Genomic DNA, 18,784 nt, shown 5'->3' with positions numbered 1-18,784 from the left:
TCAGAGGCCGAAAACGGCCGCTAAAGCGGCGATAATCCAATATCGCCAGGCTTGGTAATATGCCCTTCTGTGGTGTAGGAAACTTACCTGAATCTGTCCTCACATGCACCAGTTCCCTTAGCCTTAATGAGCTTCCCACAGTGAAAGGAAAGTGTCAGAAATGTCCGAAGAATGGTTCATTTTTGGACGTGACAACGTTGTAATTCCTTAATGCAAGCACACACTGTTTTCTTTTTTTTTTTTTTTGATTAAATGCTCTCCTTTGGCATTCGCTTCACTGTTCTCATGGCAGCATTTCTATGAGACAGTCTGCAATACGTTATTACGGACACAGTGCCCTTAAAACAGTCTCGATAAAATTAAATGTAGCAACAAAGCAGGAGGGCAAAAAAGCAAAATAGTACAAAACCACAAAATCTACTAAAATCAAACCAAAATGACAACGGGAATAAATGATTTTTGTCTCGTTTCCTTTTTTTTTTTATTCAAGTGCAACGGACAGTTTTCATTGCTCCTCACATTAATATAAAAGAAAACTCTACAAAAAAAGAGATTGCTGTACACATTGTTGCATTCAAAGCTGCAGCAACAGAAACAAACTTGACAATTTTAGTTTCATTTTAAAAATTAGAAAAGGGCCTAAGAATGCTTTATTTATAAACTTGGAGGCTTCCTTAAACTAGCCCGAGGTGAGTGGGCAGTTCCAGCTACCTCAGTGACTGGCACATGTGGATGGGCAGAAATGACAACCAATTAACCCATTTAGAAAATGCATGCCCACCCAAATGACTGCATTTGGCCAGAGCCTTACAAAGTTTGAATTGATGTTCGATGAAAGGTCATCTGTGGAAGTCCTTCAACTTTCTTTCGGTATGCACATAGTTGAGGACAACTAAAATACATTCTTCCAAGTTGTCTTAAATGACTGCTGCTTACTATACCCTGTCAAATGCTCATCCTTGAAGAGATACCTTCGTGCAGCTTAAGCAGGGGTGTCCAACATATGTCCAGGAAGGCCAGATCCAGACCAGATTTTCAGGATAACCACGTAACATATTTACAGACAATTAATCTAATTCACATAGTTAGTGGAGATCTGACAAAAATGGAAGTACGTTGGACACCGGTTCGCTAAAGATACACATTACCACGTACAACAGGCATTGTTCTAGATATGTTCTTTTTTCTTGCTTCCTTTCACTCACAGAATATTTCACTAGTTGAGATCAACAGTAAGGAGTATGTATATCTTTAAAAATAACAACAGAACCATAGACCAGGGTCAGACAGTGTAGGAAATTATTCATCACTGCATTAAGAAATTGTAAACCAAGATTTAAAACAAGAATTTAACAGTTAGCTTAGTTATCTTTGATCTGGGTGATGAATATAAGAAAATCCAAATTTCCTCCTAGGATTACAAAGGCTTCTGTTGAGCATTGAAGTGGGCCATATTTCATCATCAGGAAAATTCCAGGAAAATATGTTTGTGAGAGAGCTAAAAGGAGCTTTAATAAATTTTGGTTGTACTGAAATGATGCCTAGGGTAAAAGGGTTTATACCTGAGGTGAAGAGGTCCAGGGACACTCCATTGCTTTAGTAAAATATTCTTTTTGTGCCTGGAAGCGCTCCCACTGGCAGGACAGGCCCATTATGTCTCTGATGGTGGTCTCTGTGGCCTGTCCAGTGCTAGAGCTGCACCCTACTCACGGTCAGGCTGAGCAGTCACTACAAACCTGGGACGGTGTCATGTGTCCAGTATTTCACGAGACGGAGACTGCTCTTGAGAAACCCCCTGTGTGCTGTGAATAGTCTGATTGTGGGAAATTGAGTTCTGTTGCAGTTCCAGAGCAATGGCATTCTGAGGAAACTCCTTCACCTGCTTCTTGTACTCCAAGAACGTGCACGCCTTGGTGGCGATAGCAATGATGTTCTTGCCAATGAAGATGGTCGAGACTCTGCTGTCCTGAAAAAGGACCATGTTGACCGCCCGAATGAAAATGGTCACAACATTGATGGTGACAAGGCTCAAGACAGGGTACAACATCATTTTCTGTGGGGCGATGTGTTCGCCTTGCATACTAATCTCACTCAAAGAAACACAAGGTAAAATCAGGAGTAGTATGTAACAGTAGAAGAACATGAGACCTTCAGCCCAGATGGGTAGGCCTGTCTTGTGGGGTTCCCACAAGTTAGCCTGGATGTCCAAAATATCTAAGAGGTCCAATGCAACCCAGAAGAGACGACCTCTCAAATCCTCTTTTTTTCTGAACGTTCTTACGTACTCCATGCTATCGAGAGCAACCAGCACCAGGTAGAGTCCTGGCACACTGATGGACAGGAGTAACGTCAATGCTTTTCTTGCAACTGTGTCTAAATTCTTTTTATCTGTTTTGTAATTCTGAAAAATAAAATACAACTTGATCTCCAGGACAAATATATAGAGAAACCACAAAATCATGGCGTATCCCCGCTTGGCTGTCTTCACTTCCGCACCCACCCAAACAGCCACATAGCGGAGCACAATCAGAAAACAGATGTCCCCCACCAGCACTATGATGCAGACTCCAATTTTCCTTGGCCCTTGGTTCTGCTCCACAAGATAGGCGTCCATGAAGGCCATGCTGGTCATGATGACTATCGTCGTAAGACACACGTGACGTTTGTCTGGCGGAGGCAGCACCATCTTTAGTATCACCAACACAGCTCACTCAATCGGCACTCACTTGCAGGCCTTCATTAGGGAGGTGCAGTCGACCTTTCTCAACTACCTCTCATCCCAAAATTGTCATGGACGAAGTGCAAACTGAGATTTCTTTCTGGGTACATAAGAAGTGTTTTGTGTGGAGGTAAAGCGGGAAATGGTCTCCGTGAGACTGAGAGGCCAAAACTTGTTGCTGCTAACTTCGCCCAAATATGAGGAGTATTTGTGTTCTTGAAGAGTCAAACAACCCCATAAAAATAAAAGATAGTGCCACTACCTTGTTTAAACAATGTATCCTTGCATTGCCTTTGCTATCGTCATCTTAGTACTGCTTTTAACTTTTTATTCAGAGTGAAATCAACACTTTGTGTTAAGTTCTGTGATTTTTATCCAACACAGCAAACTTTTATAAATGCTGCCACTCTGCTCATTAATCACTGCCATTCGACCCAGTTCCCATAAGGCTGGATCAGTCAATGTAGCTAATGTGCCTTTAGGCAGTGGGCCAACTGTTGTGGTGTAGATCCTCACAAATGAACAGTAATTGCTGGTTGGTCACTCCAATGCATTCAGCGATGCATACTCAGGGAATTAGAAAGGAATAAAAGCTCAGGAAGAGATGCATCGCTCTCTGAAGTTGCTCACAAGAGTGAGAAAGTTGCAACCGGCTGTTGGCCTTGGGATGAACTCCAATCTTGGGGAGTTTGTTGTTGGCTCATTTTATGAGGTCACTTGTCTGAAGGAAGCCGGTGGTTTGAGTGGTGAGGGTGCATATTCATCATCTTTGACTTCTTTGCTTTTTTAGTTGGTTGAAGAGATCTGAATGAGACAGAAGAAAAAAAAGTATAATGAGATAAGTAATTGGACATGAATTCAGAAAACAAGTCTGTCAACATTGCTTAATATTAAAGTGTGGTTAACCCCAGAGTCTATCCCAGTAGTTTTATCTTGAAATAAATCCAGTGGTCCAGGGGGCCCTTGGGCCACTCATTAGAAAAGCTCAAAATGTCACCTTTGTTTGCCTTTTCCAATGCCTCGTCATCAAACTCGATTGGAAATTTCAAGCCAGTGGTGGAGAATGCTAACCTGAGCATTCATGGGACACTGTTACCTGCCTTATCATGGACTAGCAGAACAATGTATTACGAATTCCATCTAGACAACCCTTGAAATTCTTGCAGCGATTCCTGCAGAAAATATCACACATCACAACAGCAACTCCACATCTTATTAACAAAGCCAGTAACGAATCCTGGGGTTCTATTAAAAGAACATCAGATAGTTTGTGTAAAATATAGAGGTCAATATAAACGGGGTTAGAACAAGGGTGTTCTCAATGATTTTAGGATTCCTTAATTATAACCGACAGAAGACAGTCTGTTGAGTATAGCACATCCACACATGCTGGCAAGCTTGTGAACCATGATTACAAGCATGCCTGGTAGACCTGGGGGTAGGAGAAGGCAGCATTCCTATCTCTTTAGATAACAGTCAGTTTAGTCTTTGGTTCATTTTTAAGACAAAGGGTTACAGTATTTATATGGAGCAGCTTCTCCTCTAGTAGATTTCTCCAACAATTCACCTCTGAACATAACTGGGAGCGTTGCAGACTTGGGGGGACCTAGGGATTGTCAGTGGGCCTTACACTGGCTTCATCTCATTTAATTAGGATATGTTGCTTTTGAAACTGTGATGCCACCTTGTCCCCAACAGGTTGGCAAATGTTTAACTAGATATATTGGTAAGAGAGCCATAGTACGCATAGGTATGTGTTGATTAAAATGGGTGCAGCATTTTGTTTTCCCTTTAAACAAATGATTTCACTCACGTTAAAAAGCTACTTGAATGTGACATCACCAATGATCAATACCAGAGGCATTCCGAATTTTCTGTCACTCTGTCTTGTGTATGTTATAGCCATAAAATAATTCAGCTATCAGATCTCGATGCTTACGTTAACAATTGAATACCAGTAGAATCACATATAAAGCTGTATTGCACACAAAGTAGTTAATTTATAACTTTCTTAGAATATGCCCAGGTTGCCTAACCATATGATGAAACACATGTTTCAAAGTTAAGGTCCCACTCATGTGGTATTCATTACTTTCAGTCCGTTCCCGCCACTTCTTGATATACCCTCGAATGACCACGTGTGAGTAAAAGTTTATCGAAAATCGTATAAAATGTATTTTATTTTAATTGTAAAATTTGACAAACGTTCTACCTCTACCGCTTACAGCTAGAAAATGTAAAACTATGGTAAAAGATTCTTAAAGAAATTATGAAAAACTGTCTCCATAGAAGTGTTTAACAATTTTATTCTACTGGACAACTGTGTATGAGAAAATGCCCTTTCTGGTGCCATTTTTTTTTCTCTATGGAGAAAGCCCTTTCACCACAACCTTTCCACTACTGTGTATATTTTAAACCTACCCTGCAAAACAAATGATCTTTTTAGGAATATATTTCTGCTTGTTCCCTGGGTCAAGGGTAGGTTTGAGCATACTACGTTACATGGATGATTGAGGATGTGCACACATTTTCAGAGCATTTCCATTCTAAAGACCCAGTCTAGCACCTCACAGGGGATTTATTCACACAAAACTCTTTATGTGAGTAAATCTTTTTCCCACTACAAAACTGAATCCCTGATTCAGCACCTGCACTTTTGAGTACATTAGCACTTTTGACTAAGTTTGCTGCTTTTCGGTCTTCACAAACTGCACTTTTGTAGTGACTTACACTTTTGTAATAACTTGGGGCCCAATTCACAAAGGTAAACCTACACTTTTGTGTAAGTTTACTACTTTTCCGTATTCACAAAGGTAAAATTAGACTAAAAGTCTAAATGTACTACTTTTAGGTGTTCACAAACTTGGACCAAAAGCCTAACTTAACTACTTTTCAGTATTCACAAATGTAGGTTTCTACTAGATCTACCCAAAGTGCAGACAAAGATTCTTCTCGTAAATGCCCTTGTGAATTCCCAAAGTTGTGAACTAAGATGTTTGGTCTAGTTTAAGAGCAAACGTCTACGTTTACCTATGTTAATTGGACCCTTAGACTTATGGTCTACCTTTATCTTTGTTAATACCGAAAAGTAGCAAAGTTAGACTTTTAGTCTAAGTTTACCTTTTTGAATACTGAGAGGTAGTAAACTTATAGGAAAGTGTAAATTTACCTTTTTGTATTGGGCCCATATACTTTTGTAGTAAGCCCAACAAGGCATATGGCAACTCACTCAGATATAAAATAATGGAGGTAGGCACTTACAATTTCATACATTTATATTTCTTTCAGATGGCAGGCACCCTGGCAAAATGGCTTATTGCTTAACATTTTTTTGTTTACAAAAGCTTTTTATCGTAAGTGTTTTTTGATGAGGGACAATTGTAGCATGAGCATCTCCCTAGTCCACCATCATTCTAAAATATACCCACCAGTTGTCATATCTGTGCAGTACCCCATCATTTAATAACAACTGTGATCAACAGCTTCATCATATATGTAGCCTACATCTATCACAAGATACATGTTTAATTAACTTTTGAGGTCGACTATCATAAGGTGACCCAAAATTGCTACAAAAACACATTATTGTGCAACACAATGTTCTTTTTGTGGCACAAAATGTCCTAATCCATGGCCCAGTATCCTGGGGGGCTATGGCTTCTAATTTATATCCAGCATAAGGGCCTTAATCCCCGTTATCATCTTCTTGTACAACATACACACAAGACAGCAGGACACAACACATTCAAATTTGCTAAACTATTATCAAAAAGTTGCAAAAAAGGCCAGACATAGACCTAGCAAAGACTTGGTTTTTCCTGTTTTCTAGGATAACATTTCTTTAGGAGAATGCTTTCCTTCCCACACTTCGAATACGGGCAATTTTAGTGCAGTTTTCCACACCCTGGGAAATTTGGGGGCACTCTCCCATGCCTAGAGCCTGGTTCAAGGCTGCGTTTGCTTAGACTGGCCATTGACATTCCATTTCTTATACCAGTGATGTTGTCTTTACTGAAAAGATCAGTATTGCCAGCTGGATTAAAACTGAGCATAAGCATGTGTTGAATGAGCCCCTGTACTTTGCACAGACAAATACACACTATTACAAGTAGTAAAACAGGCCCACCAGATACTGAGCATGATTTCAGGAATGAGCCCCACTGACTCGTTGGAGGATGCAAAAGGTAAAACAAGAAATAGTCAAAACAATGTCATACATATTCGAGGGTAAAATAATACCACCCATGCTACAAAACAAGGACTTTTTCATTACCAACACCATCTTCATGGCTTGGTAAAGCATATCCCTTATATGAGATTCCTGAAGGGAATGTTGGTCAAAACAATGATCCCATTCCCTATTAACCCATTCATTAGTGTATCCTGGGAATCCATTAAAAGCACATGTGACAAGGGAAAAAGTAGACATCAGTAAATTTCGGCCTGGATAGGGGTTTCCTGATGAATTTGTGCATTCCTTAAACCAGACCAATGGAAGACCTTCTGTGGAGCACAGCGCACTCGAAGCATAAAGATTCTGGCATGCTTATGAATTAAGGATTCCAGATGAGGCCAAAGAAGTAGAATAGGTAGCGGGGAAAGGGAGAAATGTAATGGAAAATAGTAGGGAAAGGTAGGATAAATAATGGATGAGCCTAGAATCGCATGCATTTCATCTTTGATTGTGCCATTCAATCGGACATTCAACATGCATGTCAGAAATCAATTATCTATGCTTACAGGATAAACTGTTGTTGTATGATGAACTCTCTTAACACACAGACCTCTAATAACTTTGCATGTCATAATATGTTACAACAAACCTTCATGAAAATTGGTCAACAAGACATTTCTGAGAAAGAAAAATAAAGCATTGTTTGCCACAATTAACTGCATCAGTTCTACAGTGAAAAGTAAGGATAAAAACATTTAGATTTCTAGGGAAGAGATATCTAGATGTAGCAGTCACTAAGGTTCAATCCTGTGAGCCTCAGGCAACACATGGATGTCTACAATCTGCATGTTTACATACAGGTCCCTGTAAAGTAGTGCTCGAAGATCCATCTCCATTCAAGGGTTACAATGACCCATGCTGCTGCTTGAACTGGTCTTAACTGCTTCAAGGCACTATCCTATTTGATGCACATTTAAAAGAAATTTGGTAGTAAAAGGCAGAACGCCATTTCCCAGGATACCTCAGGGGATGTGTCAAGTACTGGAACTCCACATCAAAACAACTTCTTTCACAGCAAATGCCTTTTTTGCCATCTGTACAACATTTGTGGTTAAGCCAGATTTGGGCACCACCATACATTACTATATGTACTAACATAACATTGTAGCCACTGCCAAAGCGTTACTGGCCATTAAAAGCCGTTTTCCAAGTAGTAGGCCCAGCCGCATGGTAGGGACTCCAGAGAGAGACCATTCAATGACAGTGATAGAGTGGGATGTTTTACACTAGAGGGTTCTGATCGATAGCAAATAGAAAACAAGAGCGAAGCTCGAGTTGTCTATGGTGTTTTCTCAGAACTCCGAGGTGAAAAGCATCCCCATTACTTACTTTTTACCCATCTGTAATTTTATGTTATGTTTGGTCCCAAAAATCATCAGCCCCCCCCCTTTCAACTGCTGAGCATGGGCCGGCGAGAAATAAGGAAGCCATATATAACATGCACTCAAAGATAAAGAAAAATACTTGGTCTGCTGCCATCCTCTTTTGCCACCCTCTCTGTCATCCATCTTCCCCCTCCTAAACCTGTGCTCTATTCCCTCCATCGAGCAGATGCCAGCGCTGCACTGACAGGCTCAGAGAGTGTCCTCTAGGCGGCATCCAATTTACGGCTGAGGTTATAGGCTAAACAGAGCTTACAGAGCTTTAGCTGTCCTTTTTAGGTCGAGCCTGGGCAGCGCATGCGCTGCTCTGCTAGGCATGCTGTATTAGAGTATGGGCTTGAAGCTCTACACCCACATTTTTCATTGGCTTGTGTCATTGTCTCTCCTAAACACTGGCTTCTGATTCGTTAATAGGCGTGTTAGTCTCTCCTTAGTACTGTCTAGTCTTCATTGGTAACCTCCCATGAGGATACCCCCTTTAACATGTGTTGTTGCTCTGTAGGCTTTAAATATAGCCTCTGGGCACTATTTAGTTTGAACACACTCTCTCCCAAAGTATTCATTTTTTTTTTTACATAGCACGCCACACCACGCTGATAGTAGCGCCTGTGCCTTTGCTTTACTTGCTGCCTCATATGCAGCCGCATGTTTTATACTGATTTATTTAATTCATTTTTTTCAATAGCCCCATGGCACACTTACACTTTAATGTTGGCCACGCCCCTTTCCTTACAGGAGATATGTCTAAGGAAAGGGGCGTGTCCACCATTAAAGTGAAAGCGTGCTATGGGGCGGTTTCACAAAAAAAAGCATTTGTTTGTCAAGTTGAAAACTGTGTCGTATCCAGGCAGGGGACACACAGCATCTTTGCAGGTAGGAATGTTTTTACAAAAGAGGCTTGTTGTGCTGCCCTCTTATTTTGAGTATGGTTGCCGACGTTCATAATTGTTTTAATTTCGGCAGGTCGCCAACAAATGATTCATAATCAGGAAACGACAAGACAACCCCACGCCAGGTATTCTTGTACAGTCTAGGCAGTTAATCCTTGCGCTTACGTTTGAAGGAGAAAATATGGAGCATGAATAACAGCAATATTGTGTTGAATAGTGTTCTAGAGAAATCATCATTGCATGTAGGAATGAAGCACATTGCGATTCTAGAAATTCTGAAGCCCTGATGAGAGTCCTTGTTCCATGAGGGTCAGGACTCGAAGGGCGTTGGCAATTTTTTCACAGAGGAGCTTAATTCGAATATTCGCAGACATGGAGGGAGTTGAACTGTTTCCCCCATTTGCAAAATATTGTTCCCTTTGATCGCAAAAGATGATTCAGAAGTTCTGATGAACATATTCAAGAGCATGAAGAGCATTCACTCTGGAGCCCCTAAGACCGTTGCCCATATCACATCTTAATAGAGCTGCCACCTGCATCGCCCCTGAGCTTCGCAGCACCGTCAATTGCTCTATTGAGTCTGCCACCTTGCTCGGTGACAGAAAATATGCTGAGATCAACCCCCTCCTAAAGTAGCCATCCACTGACCTGACAGACCTCAAGAACTTCAGACCCATCTCCGGGCTCCCCGTCCCAGACAAGGGCATCAAGAAGACCATCAACACTCAACTCTCCGAGTTTATTAAAGGGAACCATGTCCTGGACAACTCCCAATCTGGCTTCCAAAGCAACCACAGCACCAAGACCGCACTCCTCGCTGCCATCAACGACATTTGCACCCTTCTCCACCAAGGCAAAACCACAGCCCTCATCCTACTGGACCTCTTGGCCCCCTTCAATACCGCCTTCCTTTGCACCCTAAACACAAGACTCCACACCGTAAGCAGCTGGTACAAGGCCCTGGACCGGATCCACTCCTTTCTTACCAGCTGAACACAGCTAGTCAGACTACCTCTGTTCCTCTCAGAGCCTACAGAGATCAGCTGTGGAGTGCCCTGGGCTCCTCCCTGAGCCCTACCCTCTTCAACGTCTACATGGCCCTCCTCGCTGCCATCATCAGGAGCTGTGGACTCAGCATCCTCTCCTACACAAACGACAACCAGCTGATCCTCTCCTTCACCAACGAACCCACAGTCACCACAATCAAATTTCACAGCGGAATGAAGACTGTTGCCAACTGGCTGAAAGATAGCTGCCTCAAGCTCAACTCAGACTGGACTCCTCACTCAGAATGAACTGCCAGACCTACGCCGTATCCTCATCTTGCTTCCACAGACTCCACCTACTTCGAAAGACATTCAGATGACTCCCCACAGAATACAGAAAATGGTCAACCACACACTCATCACCAGCAGACTCGACAACGGCAGCGCAATCAATGCCGGTGTCACCCAGAAACTCATCAGGAAACTAGAGATCGTTCAAAACGTTGCAGCCAGAATGGTCTTCAACATCCCCTGAAGCAATCACCGAACAGCTTTGCGAACTTCCCTGGCACCGAGTCAACAAAAGAATCACCTTCAAGCTCCTCACACAGGCCGACAAAGCTCTCCACGGTACAGGACTGGTATATCTGAACCACAGCCTCTCATCTCACATACCCGCCGACACCATTGTTCTGCCCAACTAGCCCTGGACACCATTCCAGGATCACAAGACCAAAACCGGAGGAAGATCCTTCTACCACCTCGCCGCCAAGACCTGGAACACCCTGCCTCTCTACCTAAGCCAATCCCAGACAGTGACACAATTCAGGAAGGATCTCAAGACCTGGCTCTTTGACTAAACCCCTGTGCCCAGACAGATCAGCAGCCCCTCAGCGCCCTGAGACCCTCACGGGTGAGTAGCTGCGCTATATAAACCCCTGATTGATTGACTGACAAGGCAGCTCCCATGTTATCCTATGGGACAGACAGCCTTTCAATGATGAAAAACGAAATGCACAGTATTTCACTATCAGGACATGCAAAACTTGCCAGTACATGTCCTACCTTTCACATACACTGCACCCTGCTCATGAGGGTACCTTGGGCCTACCTGAGGGGTGCCTTACATGTAGGATAAGGGAAAGTTAAAAACTAAGTGTACAGACACTGCAGAGGCAGGTTTGAGGCATATTTACAGGGCTACTCATGTGTGGCACAACCCGTGCTGCAAGCCCACTAATAGCATTTGATTTACAGGCTCTGTCACACTCAGTGCACTTTACTAAGGATTTACCAGTGAATCAAATATGCCAATCATGGATAACCAATCATAATCACAATTTATACAGGAAGCACTTGCACTTTGGCACTGATCAGCAGTGGCAAAGTGCCCAGAATACATAAATCAGCAAAACCTATGTCCAGCACACAGTCAAAAATACAGGAGGTCACAGTAAAATGTCAGAGGAAACCATGCCAAGGATGCCAGGTATAACAGGAATCAAGGAAAGTGTAAACCAATTGAAGCCTAAGGGCCCATTAGGATGGCGGGCGGATCGCCCCCGCCAGGCTGGCGGTAGCTATCGTCAGCCTAGCGGGGGCGATCCGTCCGCCATTCGTGCTCTAAAGACCCCCCGCCATATTAGTATGGCGGAGGGGACCGCGGCGGATGGTAAGACCGTCCACCGCTTTTCCGCCCCGGTCGCCTTGTGACCGGGGCAGAAAAGGTATAATATGGTGGCGGTGTCTATCAGACACCGCCAGCCATATTATGATGGTCAATTTTGAATGCCTTTCCGTGGCGGCAATGCCCCCATGGGAACGCATGCGGAGAATCCCTGGGGAGGCCCGTTGCGGGCCCCCAGGGACTGTGGGGGGTGCACATGGGGGATACCTATGGTACCCCCCAGCAGTTCCATGCACAGCATGGCAGGCACCGCGCGATGCCTGCCATGCTGTGCATGGAAGTGCACAGCATGCTTTCCTGCCATTGTGGCGGGCGGTGCTGAGTGCACTGCCCGCCACAATGGAATGCGGGATGCGCCTACCACTCTGGCAGGCGCATCCTAATGCTGCCAACGGGACCCCCGCCCTTATGGCGGGCAGTCCCTAGTACCGCGAGGATGACAGGCGAGCAAAGTCCGCCCGCCTTCCTAATGGGGGCCTAAGTATCAGCTCTTAAAAAATTGCCTGTATCATGGAGGTTTGGCACGCTACATGATGAACATATACGTGACCAGATAATAATGCATACTAACAATCATAATTTTCAAGAAAGTTTGTGGGTGAGTGGAGATTCATCTCTAAAAGAAATGGCAGCTAGAGGCAAAAAAAGGGGAACTTTCAAAGATGTGATAGCAGCTACATCTTTTTATAAGGATAAAAATAAAGCTACTGTATGTAAAGTCATGAATGTGACAAAACTTAAAAATATAGAAATCAAAAATTAACAAGATGCCACAAAATGTGAACGTAGGGAGAAAACCCTTAGTTGCTTTAGATGTGATAGCAAAGAACACATACCGAAATATGTGGCATGTCCTGCACTTAAGGCTAAGTGGTCCTATTTTGGGGTCATCAATCTCTTCGACAAAGTTTGCAAGAGAAAGAACAATAAAAAAATCTATCTGTACAGTATGTGTCTGAGAAATCTGATTTGGATCAATCAGGAAATGGAGAATTGAATGACAATGAAGGTGTTAGGTATAGAATGTCCTGTGTTGAATTTAGAAAGTCCATCAAGAAACACACCCAAGGGCGAAATGTTAATAGGTGGAGTTGAGATTTCAGTAGTGGTGGATTCGGGTTCTCCATTCACTATTGTAAACAAAGAGGTGTAGTAATATAAATTTGTAGTGACTTGGAGTAATGAATTGGTTGAAATGAATATTCATCCAGTGACCTTCACAGGTGAAAGGATTCCTATGTTAGGATACAACAATTTAGAATTTGAGTTTAAAGAACAAACTGCAATGGGTAAGCTGTATAAGGCACAGGTAGGATCCTTAGATCTTGGATGGAAAGATCCAACGGTGTTGGGTGTTACATTGTTTCCCGATTGCAAGGATCAAGTGTTCATATTAGAGTGACTAGATTCAGATGAAAAGGAAAAATGGGAGAAGTAATTCACTGACGTCTTTTCTGGAAGTATTGGAAACCTGAAGGGATTTATACATAAGCTTGTACTCAAGGAAGAAGTTACCCAGTGAGTCACAAAGTGAGAAACATTCACTTAAAAGTTAAAGATGAGGTGGTCAATGAGTTGAATAATTTGGAACCGAAGGGAATAAAAGAACCAATTGAATGTGCTAAGTGGATGCCCCTATTGGTGGCTGCTAGAAAAGCTAATGGGTAAATAAGATTATGCATAGATTGCGTGCGCCGAAAGAAAAACATAGTAGTAGAGACATTTTCTCTACCCAAAATAAATTAGTTATTAGCTGAGACAAAGTGAGTCAAGTGGCTTTCAACCATAAATCTATCCTCAGCTTTCCATCATATAGCTCTTCATCATTCCAGTAGGAATCTGACAGCATGCATCACACCCTTTGGATGTTACAGATTTGTTTGTATGCCGTTTAGGTTAGCCTCAGTGGCTGCAGTCTTCCAGAGGTAAATGTACAGACTGTGTTAGGGTTTAAAAGGAGTGATGTACTTCAAGGATGATATTTTTATGATGGGTACGAGCAAGGAAGAGCATGATGGTAAGCTGAGGGAGATTCTAGAAATCCTGAGCAAAATGGACTGACAGCAAAGTTGAGGAAATGTAAATTCTGTAAGAGATCTGTCACTTACCTTGGGCATGAGATCAGTGATGAGGGAATTTTTTCAAAAAAAGAAAACATAGATCCAGTGTTTTATTCTACGTTTTTGGAAACTTTGCATAGAAAAAACATTTGTGTTGAGGCAATTACTTATTCTATTCTGAAGTTCTTACATAGCAAGTGGCTACCCGAAGGCCTCCCATCACTCAGCAGAAATCGATTACTGGTGGCAATAGGGGTTAATTGCTGAATAGCCAGGTCTCCAAAGATTTGTAGAAAGGAAGATCAGGCTCCAATAGGCACAGAACACAAGGCATATAAATGGAATGTGGAATTACAGAATGAGTTTCAGGGTATAAAGGAAGACACATGTACATCCTTAGCTTTGCAAGGTTTTGATCAAAATGCTCGCACCATTCTCACCACTAATACCAGTGGTACACAAGTGTCAAGGAAATGAGGAAGGTGAAGGCAAGATACTATATTATTTGCTTCCAGGTCTTTATGACCAACGGAAGAAAAATACTCGGTAATTGAAAAAGAAATGTTAGCTTGCGTCTGGACGATGGTACTTCTGCCCGTTTTTGTGGGGTTATAAATTCACTGTGTATACAGATCACAGGCCTTTGATTAAGGTACTGATAACAGAAGGATATGCTAAGGCCACTTCATATTCAGCTAGAATGACATTACCTTTATTAGATTATACCTATGAGGGTAAATATATACCAGGTTGGAAAAATAAGGTGCATGACTATTTGAGTAGATCTACTTTGCAAGGACAAGCTCTGATATCTAATGAGTGGGATGAGTTTAGTGTGGTGATGGTTGCTTTGGAAACATGTGTAAATGTAAATTGATACTTGTATAGCGCACTACTCACCCACAAGGGTCTCAAGGCACTTGAACAAATACCCCTGTGGAACCCATCCTGGCTGTCCCTGTGAGGCGTCCACTCCTGGGCACCCCCAAGGTGGAGGCCAGGCCTCCTTAGTGTTGTGGGAGCCGTTGTGGAGATTAAGCAAGCTATTGCCCAGAGTTGCAGAGTGGGACTCCATGATTGGAATAGGCACCCAGGCGAGAATTATCAGGTCCGTGGAATTTTTTGAGCCCTAGACCCACCGAGGCGGGGAATTGAACCCTGGTCCCGGGCTAGACCTCTGCATCAGGGTCTGCCGCTCTAACCATTGAGCCACACTTCTCCACACTGTGCCATTTTAGAGAGTGACTGGTTGAAAGTGTATGATGAAGATGAGGAAATGGCAGTGATAAAGAAGTTTGTTTTGGAAGCTTGGCCCACTAAGAGCAAATTGGGTGAGGAAGGAAACAAATTTTGGGAGCTCAAGGATGAGTTGTATATATTGCATAAAGAACTTTTATTGGGAGGGTACAATGTGGTGCCTCCCCGTCAGTTGAGGGAAAAAATCCTGGAAATATTGTAAGAGGGGCATTTAGGCATTGTCAAGTTAAAAAAGGAAAGTAAAGAATACATATTGGTGGCCTGGTGTAGATTCGGACATGGAAAAATTGTAAGGGACTGTATAAATTGAATGAATGCTGAATGAATTATTGATTACATATTTGTTTAGCGCATGGCTACCCGGGGGCATCCTAGCGCTTTAGACCAACGTTCAATCTCAGAGTCTAGGTAAACAGGAGGGTTTTCAGCATCCTCCTGAATTTAAGATGGTTTTCTTCCATTCTGATGTAGTCTGGGAGATTATTCCAAAGTTTTGTGGCCTGTAGAGAGAAGCGTCAGCCGCCCATGCGCACTCTCCTTGTTTTAGGACTGCCAAAAGGTTCTTGTTGTTAGATCTTAGTTCCCGACAGGAGAAATACGGGCAGAACATTGATTGGATCAGTGCAGGTCCTGATTTGTTGACTGCCTTGTGGGCCGTGGTGAGAGCTTTAAACTCGATCCTCTGTTGCACTGGAAGCCAGTGAAGCTGACGGAGTGCAGGTTTGGCAGAGGTTCTCCGTGGGACGTTCAGCAACATACGTGCAGCGCAATTCTGCACGGTCTGCAGGATCTTAATTGTCCCTTGAGGAGTGCCTAAGTATAGTGCATTAGAGTAGTCTAGGCGTGATAATATCAGCGCCTGTACTAGGATCCTTCTGGCTTCGAAGGGGAGAAGGCTGATGATTTTCCTAAGGAGCCTAATAAGTGCATAACATGTAGCTGCTACCTTCCGGGCCTGTACTGAAAAATTAAGAGCTGGGTCCATCCACAGCCCAAGACTCTTAATTTGTGTTTTAGGCTTGGATGGATGGCCAAGACTATCAGGCCACCATTCCTCCACCGTAGTGGGTGCCTTATGTCCCAGCATCATCACCTCTGTTTTTGCTCCATTAAGTTTTAAGAAGGATTCATCCATCCATTCCCGTACTTTATTAAGACAGGTAGAGAGCTTTTCAAAAGGGGCATCCTGAGTAGTTAAGGAAATATTAAGTTGTGTGTCATCTGCGTACGTTACCAGTTGTACTCCCCAGGGGAGCACCACCTCAGCCAAAGGCCTCATGTAAATGTTAAATAAGGTTGGGCTGAGGGACGAACCCTGGGGGACACCGCAGTGAAGACACATTTGGGGAGAGGAAGCCTCGTTATCAAAGACCACAAAGGTCCTGTCAGACAGAAAAGAATGCAGCCACCTTAGCGCGCGGCCCGAGACAACAACTTCTTCCAACCTGTGAAGCAGGATAGAATGGTTCACGGTGTCGAAGGCCGCGCTAAGATCTAGTAGTAGTATGGCCGCATGGTCTCCATTGTCCATGATCTTCCTTGCTTCCTCAACCACTGTAATGAGGGCTGTTTCAGTGCCCTGATTTCTCCTAAAACCTCTCTGTGTGGGGTGAAAGGAGTTGTTGTCCTCCAGGAAAGCAGCGAGTAGAGAGTTTACATGTTTCTCCGCAAGTTTGCTGATGGTGGGCAAAAGGGAGATGGGGCGATAATTTGCCCAATCTTCCGGGTTGAGGTTGAGTTTCTTCAACAGGGCCTTAACTCTAGCCTGTTTCCAGGCAGAGGAAACCAGGCCTGAAGCCAGAGAGGCATTGATCACCTCCTGAATAACTGGGGCGACAGTGTCTGATACCAGGTTTAGTATAGCAGGGGGTGCAGGATCGACCGGAGAACCTGACTTTAGGTTGTTTAAAAGAAGCTGGGTTGTAAAGACATCTAAGGGATCAAATTCCACGAGTTGAGTCGAAGCCGTGTAAGAGGATGGAAGTGATTCGGTAGGTGTGTTTTGGAAGGATGAATATATATTGGCCACCTTAGTGAAAAAGAATTTTGCGAGTTCCTCACACCGCACCTGTGCTAGTCCAGGGTCATCAGTAGGGGTGGGAGGCGTGACCAAGAATTAAAAAAATTTAAAAATTCCTCTAGGGGAATTAGCCGCCGTGGTGATTTTTTCCTGAAAATAATTAGATTGAGTGGATTTAATCTCCTGTTTGTACTTCCTTAAGGCAAGTTTATAGCTGGCCTTATCAGCTTCAGAATAATTTTTCCTCCACTGTCTCTCATGTTGTTTGCATACAAGTTTAAGTGTTTTCAGTTCAGGCGTATACCGGGCTTTCTTATTCTCACCACTTCTATTAGATAGTTCAATCTTTGGGAGTGTGAGGTTCAAGGAGGCCTCCACCGACTGGTTGAAACACGTGTCGGCTTCCAGAGGGTCATTGGTAATTTTTGGTAAGGTGTTTTTAAGATTAGTGTTCCAGGTTTCTTTTGGAAGTTTGGACCAGACTCGGCAAACTTTTTTGGTGAGCGTGGCATGTTCGGCCTGTTTCTGTGATGGCATAGAGAAAAGCCGTAGTGCATGATCGGACCAAGGAACCCTGAGGGGGTTATCGTAACTAAGGGTATTTACATTAGTATAACAGTGATCTAAAATATGTCCTGCTATGTGCGTAGGATCAGTAACTATCTGCTTCAAGTGGAGGACCTCCTGACCAGCCGTCAAATTGATGCAGGCCGGCGAGTCTGGCTCATCTAAGTGTATGTTGAAGTCACCTAGGATGATAAAGCTAGGGGCATTGCTAGAGTAGTTTATTGTATTACTTGAAAGATCTTCACAGAATTGGGCATAAGGGCCTGCGGTCTATAGAGCAAAAGTCCGGAAAAAGTGCAAGTGGGAGAGAAGGAGATGGCAAACATAAGGCTTTCAGCCCCTGATATTGAGGCTTTTTCTGTTCTGCATCCTAAGGTTTTTCTGAATATGATGGCAATCCCTCCCCCCGTCCGTCAGGGCGGTCTTGTCTGAGTATGGCATAATTGGAGGGTAAAGCGCGGACAATGTCCTACTGGGAGCTATCATTTGTCCAAGTTTCCGTAAGGAAGAGTACATCTAGGTCTCGTTCCTCAAGGAGCAGGGCAAGCTCAGTCGCGTGTTTTGGCAGCGATCGACAATTAAGTAGTGCCAGTCGATACATACCAACTGCATCCCCAACGCGAATGGACTTATCAGGGAAGAGTTTTTAGTTACAGCCAGTACAGGATTTAGGGGCGCACGTATGAGCACCCAACGTAATACAGTTAGAGGCTACGCCCTTTTTTAGCTTAACCCCTTCCCTGCTCATGACGAGCTCACCTCGTCATGCAGTACACTGGTCGTGTGCTTATGACGAGCTGAGCTCGTCATGAAACAATAGTATTCAAATGATGTCAGCACCCAGCGGGAATTGCCTTAGCAGTCAAGGTGTTAAGCAGGTCATCACGGCTATACCTGAGCACAGGACTGACCTGTATTAAAGAGGTTGGATCCGTGGCCCCTGGTCCCGGTCTGGCCCGGACGGGCACAGACGAGCTTTCCT

At 43.4% G+C, this 18,784-nt stretch overlaps 1 protein-coding gene across 2 annotated transcripts in view; it reads right to left on the bottom strand.

The window, feature by feature from the left end:
* Window positions 1–456: 456 nt before the first annotated feature.
* Window positions 457–18,784, bottom strand: part of TMEM121 (transmembrane protein 121) — a 1,001,838-nt gene continuing 983,510 nt past the window's right edge. For both annotated transcript variants that reach the window (XM_086936579.1, XM_086936580.1), the window contains one exon: window positions 457–3,523. In XM_086936579.1, coding sequence (XP_086792705.1) covers window positions 1,748–2,686 — 939 coding nt within the window. In that variant the 5' untranslated portion in view covers window positions 2,687–3,523 and the 3' untranslated portion in view covers window positions 457–1,747. The remainder of the gene's footprint in view (window positions 3,524–18,784) is intronic.

This window comes from Lissotriton vulgaris, chromosome 9 (assembly GCF_964263255.1).
Source record: "Lissotriton vulgaris chromosome 9, aLisVul1.2, whole genome shotgun sequence".
In the NCBI taxonomy this organism is placed as follows: domain Eukaryota; kingdom Metazoa; phylum Chordata; class Amphibia; order Caudata; family Salamandridae; genus Lissotriton; species Lissotriton vulgaris.
This window is presented reverse-complemented; position numbering and strand designations above follow the sequence as displayed.